Source organism: Orycteropus afer, unplaced genomic scaffold, assembly GCF_000298275.1.
Source record: "Orycteropus afer afer isolate SDZICR_OR568_19922 unplaced genomic scaffold, OryAfe1.0 scaffold00154, whole genome shotgun sequence".
Lineage (NCBI taxonomy): Eukaryota > Metazoa > Chordata > Mammalia > Tubulidentata > Orycteropodidae > Orycteropus > Orycteropus afer.
The window spans coordinates 3,022,940-3,033,183 of record NW_006921741.1 but is presented as its reverse complement, the minus strand read 5'-3'; the positions used below and the strand labels follow the sequence as shown (position 1 = coordinate 3,033,183).

General features: G+C 38.6%; 1 protein-coding gene across 1 annotated transcript in view; it reads left to right on the top strand.

Moving 5' to 3' along the window:
- Positions 1 to 10,244, top strand: part of DLG2 (discs large MAGUK scaffold protein 2) — a 1,122,948-nt gene that overhangs the window by 153,452 nt on the left and 959,252 nt on the right. Inside the window, exon 3 of the mRNA XM_042781713.1 lies at positions 8,373 to 8,423. Within this exon, the coding sequence (XP_042637647.1) occupies positions 8,373 to 8,423 (51 nt within the window). The remainder of the gene's footprint in view (positions 1 to 8,372; positions 8,424 to 10,244) is intronic.

Genomic DNA, 10,244 nt, shown 5'->3' with positions numbered 1-10,244 from the left:
ACACACACACACACACACACAGTGAAACCTGTGAGAGCCAGAACTCAATGTGATTGCCTTGTTTTTCTGTGTCAAAAGTTTTCCACCTTAACAGGGTCTTACCATTTTCCTATGGTTCATTTTAGTGGAAAATATTTGAGTTTTCCTTCTCTGACAGCTTTTTGCCTTAAACAGATTCCAACTTTCACTGTAATATAGCAAGGATGAATTCTAACAATTTGTGACAGAGATAGTTTTGGAACCCAGACCTTTTTGATTCCAGGATCTAGGATTTTAATTTTTGTGTGATAGTCTTTTTTTAACATGAAGGCGAGGGCTTGTTTTCAGGCAGTGGAGACAATCTAGAGAAGGAACATTAGATAAAGAAGGTGATGAACTATTTGGTTGTGTGCACACAAACCTCTAGGCTTTGTCTAATGATGCCTTTGTCTTGATTAGAGTTTCCATGCTGGTAAATTGACTTTCACTTTCTCAGTATTTGATTGTTTTTTCATCTCTTCAGCAGAAACATTTAGAGCTAAAATTGATTAAAAAAAAAAAAAAAAAAAAGATGGGGATAATGATCATTACTAGCCTTCTCTACTTGTTCTGTCTTTTGGATTGAGGTAGAGCAGAACCTTCTTACCTCTCCCTGCTACCTCACCCCCAGAAATCTTGAGATCTTTGAGGAGTAGAAATGGGGAATGTGTCATAACTTGAGCGGAGCCAAGGAAGGGAAGTAATGCAACCAATTAGTTTCCTCTTTTCTGGAGAACCTTTTAGATGACGAAAGGGATGTGACAGAGAGCAGTATATGAAGGCTGAAGCGCTACAAGCTTGTAGGGTTATGGGTTGCTTGTTGAAAATTTAGAATAGAGAAGATAAAAATAGCCATAATAGAGTTTATTCAGCTGTAGTTTGATCAAAGTGGCAGGCAAAGTGTAACATGATTTAGTCAGTAAATGGAGAGAAAAGTTCTGGTGCTAGAAGGGCAGAGCTGGGAAGGACCTCAGAGATGATCTCTTTGCATGAGAAAATTCAGGCATCATGTCCTGCCCTAAGTTACACAGAATTGAGACTGTGATGTAGATCTTCTGATTGTAAGGCCAGTGCTCTCTGCAGTGGAAAATTCTGTTGACCTAATTAATAATGCTCTCACAGGCCTGGTCAGCCTCTTTCCCCACTTGGCCTGGTGAATATATCTGCCTGTGAACACATTTAGCTCATGTCAACTCCTTTTTGAAGACTTTTCTGATTTTTTTTCCCTTCTTCTGTTCCTTCCTCTGTCATCACTACACCTGTTATGTTTTGGAGGCATCTTTCACAGCCCCTGTATCAATCTGTTGTATGTGTCTATTTATTTTTCCTCCTCTACTAGACTTAGTTCCTTGAATCTAGGAACCATATTTGATTCATCATTGCATCTTCAGGGAGTATCATGTCTAGCACTTAGGAGGTGCTTAGTACATGTTACATTAATGTTTAAATTCATTTCTTCAGTATTTAAATTAGAAATTACCAGTATATGCATGTAGAAATACTCCTAGGACAAAAGTGTTAATTCAAGTTGTATTTCATAGGAAGAAACAGCAATTTTAAGAACTTCTTACTGTGCAAATTGTTAGGAACTTACTTGGAGATGAAGGAGCATTAAATGACAACTCTTCAATTTTTGGAGTTCACAGGAGACTTGGTTCTAAAGATTTTTCTGGAGACCTACTATGAAAAAAAGCATGGTGCCAGAAGATACAGGAATGCAAAGATGAAAAACATACAATATAGCTCATGAAATGGGATGTTGAAAATTCAATGAAAGCAGGCTTACGAAATTGAGTACCAGGCAACTGAAGAGCAACTAATCACAAAGACTGGACAAGGCAATGTTAAAAACAAAACTATAAGAATAGGTGGATAGGAGGCTGGGAGAAGTTTTATTCGTAGCAATATTTTAGCTGAAGTCCACACTGACCTCCTGATTTGGGAGAGAAAACTAAGATAATGTCTAACTATAAGGAAATGCCTATTACTTGGATTCAAGAAAAAGATGTTAAAGATTTTTTGTGGATTTTGTAGAAGAAAGCATGTGTGTTTGCTTATTTGGTTATATTTTATATTTTGGAGAAAATTAGCAAACATTCAATATTTTAACATGTTGTAGGCCTTCCATATGATTATTATCCATAACTGATAAGAGCTCTCCTTATTGAGTATCTACTGTGTACTAGGCAGTAAACTCATGTAGTTTCACTTATTCCCCCAATTCTGTGAAATATGGTCAGAGGAGATAATCATGTAGGGTAATAGCTAAAGTGTCTTAAGCAATTTAGGATGTGCACTAAGTTTCACAAAAATTGTATAATTTAATCCTCACAATAACTGTATGAGGAAAGAACTATTATTAGTACCATTCACAGGAGGAAATTGAATGAAAGTGGCCTGAGGGAAGTAAGTGCCAGGCAACTGAATAGCAGTAACCATGTGAGGGAAGTACTATTTTGCTTGACACAATGACCGTATGGAGGAAGGATTATTATTAGTACCAGTCTACACATGAGGAAATAGGAGCTTTGAGAAATGAAGGAATTTGCCCATTTAAACTCTGAATTCAACATATACCTCTTAAGTGTTAGAACTGGGACTCAAAGTCTGTATCTTTTGACTCCATAACTCAAGTTCTTACTTACTGAAGGTAAGAGAGTATACCTTGAGTGTAGCTTGAGGTGTAAAGGGCAGTAAGGCATCATGGTATATTCTGGAAAAGTCTTCCAATTCCCATCGAAAGGGAGGGATAAATGTTGGCAAGTTACTAAGAAAAAGGAATGGAGAGGAGTGTGTGCATGCCTGTGTATATGCATACATGTATACTTGCTTAGGTATTTGGTAATGGTGTGACCCTATGCAGTCAGGGTTCCTGAGAAAACATGAACTCAGAGGAGAGGATATCTAAGGTGGGAATACCTAAAGGCCCAGACCCTGTGAGAACTGCATCCCTACTAGCAACAGAGTCTTAGAGAACATCAGGTTTTACCCAACAAACAAATCTCATTTATGGATTCATTAATTCATCTATTTACTCACTCATGTAGTCACTGTGCATTTATGTGCCAGGCACTGCGCTGTATAGATGCTAGAGGTAAAGATGAAGTAGAGTGGCATGACCCCTGCCTTGGCTGGACAGTAGCAAGAGGAAGTGGGAACCACAAGCCCTTGTCTCTATTCTCATCACCCACTGTGATCTAGTTGATCCTGACTCATAGTCTCCCATTGGGTTTCCAAAGCTGTAAATATTTACAGACATAGATTGCCTCATATTCCTCCCACAGAGCACCTGGTGGGTTTGAACCACCAACCTTCTGGTTAGCAGTCAAATGCCTTACACGCTGTACCACCAGAGCTCCTGTTCTCATCACCAACCAACCAAAAACCCAAAATCACTGCCATGGAGATAGATCTGACTCTAGAGAGACCCCTTCTTGGGTTTCTGAGGTGGTCAATAAGGAATTAGATTGCCTAATCTTTCAGAGGAGTGGCTGGTGGGTGTGAACTGCTAGCCTTCTGGTTAGCAGTCAAATGCCTTAGACACTACAGCACCAGGGCTCATTCTCATCACACTCCTCCCTAAATCCAACAGCAGCTGTATGTGCCAAACACATCAGCTTTCGAGACATGGCTTGTTTACTATATTATAATTTCTGATCATAAGGGGAAGAATTGGTACATCATTTATCTTTTTTTTTTGCTACTAAGGAATTAGGAGCTCTGATGGTGTAGTGCCTAAGGCATTTGACTGCTAACCAGAAGGAAGGAAGATTGGACAATCTACTTCTGTAGAAATACTCTCTTGTAAATCCAAGGAGGGGTCGCTATGAGTCAGATCCAACTGCATGACAGGGAGTTAGATTTTTTTTTTTTACTAAGAAATTGTATCTATATACACAGATAATAGTAAATAGATCTACACCAATTTTTTATGTGGCAACAATGGGGCTGTGACTCTAGTCCACCTCCATATTTTGTATATTGGATAATACATTTCTCTAGGGCCTTATTATTTTTTAGTTGGTACCTCTTTAAGGACTATATTTTGCTTGAGAATAAATACCATGTCTTAAACTTTTATTTTCTCAGTGCCTATGAGAGTGCTTGGCACATCTTACATGGTCAGTAATAGTCCATTGGCTTGAATTGTGTTTAGTCTAAAGAAAGCAATGCTTTGATATCCCTATTTCAGCCCTTTTTATACTGTATGATATGAGAGATGTTTAAAATTCACTCATCCCATAGTTTAATATGTTGTTTACTTTGATGAAATTACAAATGTGGTGGTAAAAAAAAAAAAAATCAGAGAAATCAGTATTTAAGATTCCAATTAAAGAACATTTAAACATGGAATAGATCACATGCGTTATTCATGAAATTCTCATTTCAGGAGATAAAAATACATCTTAAAATCAAATTATATCATCATCTAGGCAGGTGGTTATACTAACACTAAAGAAAAAAAAAACTTAGCAAAATTAACAAAAAGCTGTCTGAAAGAATAAAAATATGTAAAGCATTCAAAGTCTATAAAATTAGAACTTTAAATACCAAATTTGAATTTGAATGGGCTATGGGTCACTCTGGTAGTGTAGTGCCTAAGGCACTTGACTGCTAACCAGAAGGCTGGAGGTTCAAACCCACCAACCACTCCTCAGAAGGAAGGTTGGGCAATCTACTTCTGTAGTGATACTGCCTTGGAAACCCAAGGAGGGATCGCTATGAGTCGGGTCCGATTCGACTGCACATAACAACATAGGTCAGTTTCTCGACTAAACTACCATACGATACTAGGAAGGCAAGGTGCCCAGAACAGAGCAGGACAATGTGTCACATCAAATTGATTTTCTGACCACCATAGGAACCTGCTGTTCCATAGAGCCATTTGTTGTTGTTGTTGTTGTTATGTGCCATCGAGTCGGCCCTGACTCATAGCGACCCCTCCTTGGGTTTCCGAGGCAGTATCACTACGGAAGTAGGATTGCCCAACCTTCCTTCTGAGGAGTGGCTGGTGGGTTTGAACCGCCAGCCATCTGGTTAGCAGGCAAGTGTCTTAGCCACTATGCTACCAGAGCTCCAAAAAATCAAGTATCTGAAGAAAAAGTTGTTTTTTTTTTTTTAATCTGGGAAATTTATTTTACCTTACTGGCCATTCATTTCTATAAAAATGACAATCCTCTCATTTTTCTAGTAATCAAGTTGGAGAGAAACCTGTAAGTCACAGTCAGGGCTAGCACTGGGTTAATGGAGCCTTAATCATGGAGCTCTCCCAGCCTAAAACTATCAGGAAGATAAAATATTACCAGGGTGCATAACATTGCAGGAATTGTTGCTGGTAACATAATAAAATATTTGCCAGACTTTTCAGGAGGATAACTTTGTGAGAGAGAAGGTCTATGTTGATAAGCTTATTCAGGATATAGAGAAAAACCAAGGCAAGTTCAGACAACACTGAATTGCCTGTAAACACCTCAGAAGATGCTGTTGTTGTTGTTGTTATGTGCCGTCGAGTCAGCCCCGACTCATAGCGACCCCTCCTTGGGTTTCCGAGGCAGTATCACTATGGAAGTAGGATTGCCCAACCTTCCTTCCGAGGAGTGGCTGGTGGGTTTGAACCGCCAGCCATCTGGTTAGCAGGCAAGTGTCTTAGCCACTATGCTACCAGAGCTCCTGCTAGGAGCCTTTAATGTGATTCTGGTTTTACTGAGAAGGATACATGAAATTATGGCAAGGAGTGAAATGTTTTAGTTGCCTCTTGTCTCCTCACCACTCAATAACAATCACTTTTCTAAATAAAATGAAAGTATTCTTACTTGTTCTTTGTATTATCATTTCTCCCCACATTTCTTTCCAAGGAGGTTGTAAGAGTTCTTGCCTTAGAGGGCTTTACTTATAGTATAGACTACTGTGTCCTAGTGATGAGGAATATATACTTAGGGGGAAAAAAAAAAGTTAAAGCCATGGTCAGATGAGTAGATTCTGAGTCATAGCAGCCATGGAGGACAGGGTAAAACTGCCTCATAGGGTTTCCAAGGGTGTAATCTTTATGAAAGCTGACTGCCACATCGTTTTCCCAGGGAACAGCTAGTGGGTTCAAACCACTAACCTTTCCATTAGAAGCTGAGTGCTTTTGCCACTGTTCCACCAGGGATGCTTACTGTACCATTCCAAAAACCAAGACTAAACCCACTTCCATGCAGTTGATTCGGACTCATAGTGACTTTATAGGACAGCATAGAACTGCCCCATAGGATTTCCAAGGCTATAGATCTTTGTGTAAGTAGATTGCCTGGTCTTTCTCCAAGGAGTAGCTGGTGGGTTTGAACCTGCCAACCTTTTGTTTAGCAACCAAATGCCTTAACCGTTGCACCGCCAAAGCTCTTCAAATAGATGTTACAAAGAAGCTCTCAAATATCTTTCCTGAACTACAGTATTGTTATCTTTTAAGCACGTAAAGAATTTCTTTTACCCTGAGCCCTTAGATATTTATCAGAAGATCTTTTTCCTTTCTTTGATTCCTGCCACCCACCCAGTTAGCAGCATTTTAATGATATGAAGGGCTTCACTCTAGAGAAGCACTGAAGCAAAGAAAAGCTGCACAGTGCCATACTAAGAATGAAAATGTGTAACATTAGTTCAGCCTTCTCTTTCTGTCATGTCTGGCAACTAAACAGAGAAACAAAAAAATAATACAGAAACACATATATACAAAGACTTTGCATGTTGTGTTTATTTTTACATGTAAAGAACAAAATATCCATGAGTCATTAAGTTGTTGAAGTCCAGAAAATCAAATTTAATTTAGGCATGTTTGATAATGTACTAACACAGTAAAATGTGACTCATCAATTAACTCATGTAATTAGGAAAAAAAAATGCTCTATAGTGGCTGGTGAGCACACATAATAAAGTCTATTGTCATTGTTATACTTGGGAGTTAACAAATAGTTCATGGTTTATGTGATTTAATGTTACTTTTGTTGATTATAATTATCATTATGTTATCAGTTGATACTACATCCAATTCCTTATGGGAGAATATGTACAAGTATCTGTGTTTATAAATCAGATAAATAAATTACTTCTTACTTCAGTCAATCATTCATTCCCTCCCCCCGTTTTTTTTCTCTTATCAACTCTTTCTTGCCAGACTTTGTATTTGTAAGTAGGATTATCTAGTCCTTGCTTCCATAGACCTCTCAATCTGCCTGCACTGTGATTAAATTCTTCTAAAGAGGGAAGAGTAAATTGAAGTTAGAACCCTATAAAAATTAGGGTTTTGCAGTTAAAAATTATTCAGGTTGGCTTATTCCTAAATGTTCATGATGTCATTGAGATACAGCATAGAAAAAGAAACTGCCAGTTTGAGAATTTTCTTGTTCAGAGGCTTCGCTGAGAAATTGTCTGTGATAGGTAAAAACAGGAATTGAATATTTGTTCAATTATTTCAAAGCAATTCTTTATACATGCTGTGCAGACATCTGTTGAAATCTATGGGACGTGTTATGAGTTACCTGCCTATATTTGAAATGTATTTGTCTCTATAAGTTCAAGGAGCTCTGGTAGCATAGTGGCTAAAGTTCTTGACTGCTAACCAGAAGGCTGGTGGTTCAAACCCACCAGCAACTCCTCAGAAGGAAGGTTGGGCAATACTTGACGGCACATAACAACAACAACAACAACAACAACTATAAGTTCAAGTCACTTTAAGAATTGGTTGGATGGTTATTATTGTTTCCCACTTGGAATGTCAATATGTCCTACTTTTCTCTTTTCCTACTGCAACTGAAGTACATGAGTATGCTTTCCAACAAATACATCAAGAGGATAATAGGGATGAATTACCTGAGACTGAGCCATTAAACAAAGGACATTTCTTATTAGACACATTCTTGATGCTATTTTACTGAAATTTTTATTTTTATTTTTTAATTGCAAGAAAGGGTTGTGCTACGTTTACCACAGGTTTTTTAAGGTCATATTTTAGTGTTCATTCATAATACTTAAAAAAAAAAAATGTTTGGGAGTTAATTTTCTCATAACTGTAACAGTCCTCCTAGATGGCTTTGTAAACTCACAATTGCATATTTTGTATTGTCCCTTCCAGCCCCTCTGCTCCCCACAAAATCACATAATTCTAGTAAAAACAATAATCCCTGGTTTTCTTTTGTGGATTCTTAATTCTTATATGTTTTAGAATATCATGGATTGTATTTCATTTGGATGAAGACACAAACATAAGAAAGTGTGGTTTATTCATAACTAGAATGAAAATTTAACCTCCAATTCTTTTGAAAAAATGTCATTATCCCTCCTCAGTATATATTTAATGATTCTCTTTTTCTAATTTTCAGGTCAATGGGACAGAAATTGAATATGAATTTGAAGAAATTACATTGGAAAGGGTAAGAAATTTTTTAATTGTGATTTGGGTGAAAGTTTACAGAGCAAATTCACTTTCAATATAGAGGCTCACATACACTTTGTCTCATGACAAAGACTGCAATTTCCCCCAATACAACTCCCATCCCACTTCCTCCCCATAGTTACCTCTTCCCTGTGTCCTTCCTTCCCATGTACTCTTGCCCACCAAGCTGTCTCCCTGTGCATACACACCCCTTCTATTCTCCCATGATTGACCTCTGCAAGAAGTGTATCTACCTAATGTAAATATTCAGTTCATCTGCCTGTCTTTTGTTTGGCTGGAAGCCACAGGAGTGGGTTCAGTTCTAGACCTGAAGGGCAGCTAGGGGCCATAATCTCAGTGGTCCATCAGGCTCTATCAGACCAGCAAGGCTGGTCCTTTTTTGGGCGGGCGGGGTAATGATTTTGAGTTTTGTTTCACATTGTTCTCCCACTCTATCCAGGATCTCTGTAGGAGATCTTCTACAGAGATTCCCCTCTGAGTGGTTGACAGTGGGGTCCAGGCACCATCTAGTTCTTCTGGTCTCACAGTCATATGGGCTGAGGATTGCATGGTGTACCAGTTGCTTGGACTAATTGTTTCCATGTGTCTTTGATTTTCTTCATTCTTTTTTGCTCTGGACAAGGAGAGACTCATTGTTGCATCTAGATGGCCACTTGAAAGCTTTTAAGTCTCCATTGCTACTCACCAAAGTGGGATGTGGAACAATATTTTTGTGTAGTATATTATACAATTAAGCTTGATGTCCCCTGTGACTACAGTCCCAAGCCCACAGGTCTAGCTATTCACTCCCTCTGGGTAGCTAGCTGTGGCCAAGAAGTGACTATAACCTTGTCCCTTGTCAGCTCTACTATATATCTGGAAATTCTCACAGAAAATACAAATACATCTGTAGAAATATTGTCTGACAATCCTATACATGGTCATGGGCACATTCCCCCCTGTGTTGTTGTTGTTGTTGTTGTTGTTATGTGCCGTCGAGTCGGACTCGAGTCATAGCGACCCCTCCTTGGGTTTCCGAGGCAGTATCACTACGGAAGTAGATTGCCCCATCTTCCTTCTGAGGAGTTGCTGTAGACATACCTAATAGTTCAGCCTGTGCAGCCACCCATCTAATCACCCATATATCAATATTTGCCTTCACTGACAACACAGTACTGTATGTGCAGAAAGGTTCATCTTTGTTGTCTGTACCTCCCATGTACCTCTCTCTGTCTTCCCTTTTCTCAATGTCACTGTTTTGATCACTCACATTTGAGTGTGCCCTTCTCTTCACCCAAAACAATACTTATCTCTACCTATCTAATAGTGTTCATTCCCCTCCCCTTCTACCCCTGATAACCAACAAAGAAAATTTCCTTCTATATATAAACCTTTCCTTGACTTTTTACAATAATGGACTAATACGGTATTTGTCCTTCTGTGATTGACTTATTTCACTCAGCATAATGTCTTCCAAGTTCATCTACATTATGCAGTGTTTTGAAGATTCTATGTTATTCTTTAGGGTTGCATAATATTCCATTGTGTGTATGTACGATAGTTTTGTTATCCATTCCTCAGTTGGTAGACACCTAGGTTGTTTCCTTCTTTTGGCTATTGTAAATAGTGCTGCAATGAATGTGGGTGTGCATATGTCTGTTCTTGTCCTGGCTGTCAGTTCTTTAGGATATATACCTAGTAATGGAATGGCTGGGTCAAATGGTATTTCTAATTCCAACTTTTTAAGGAATCACCATACTGCTTTCCACAGTGGTTGTCCCACTAGAAGTATATGAGAGTCCCAATCTATTCACATCCT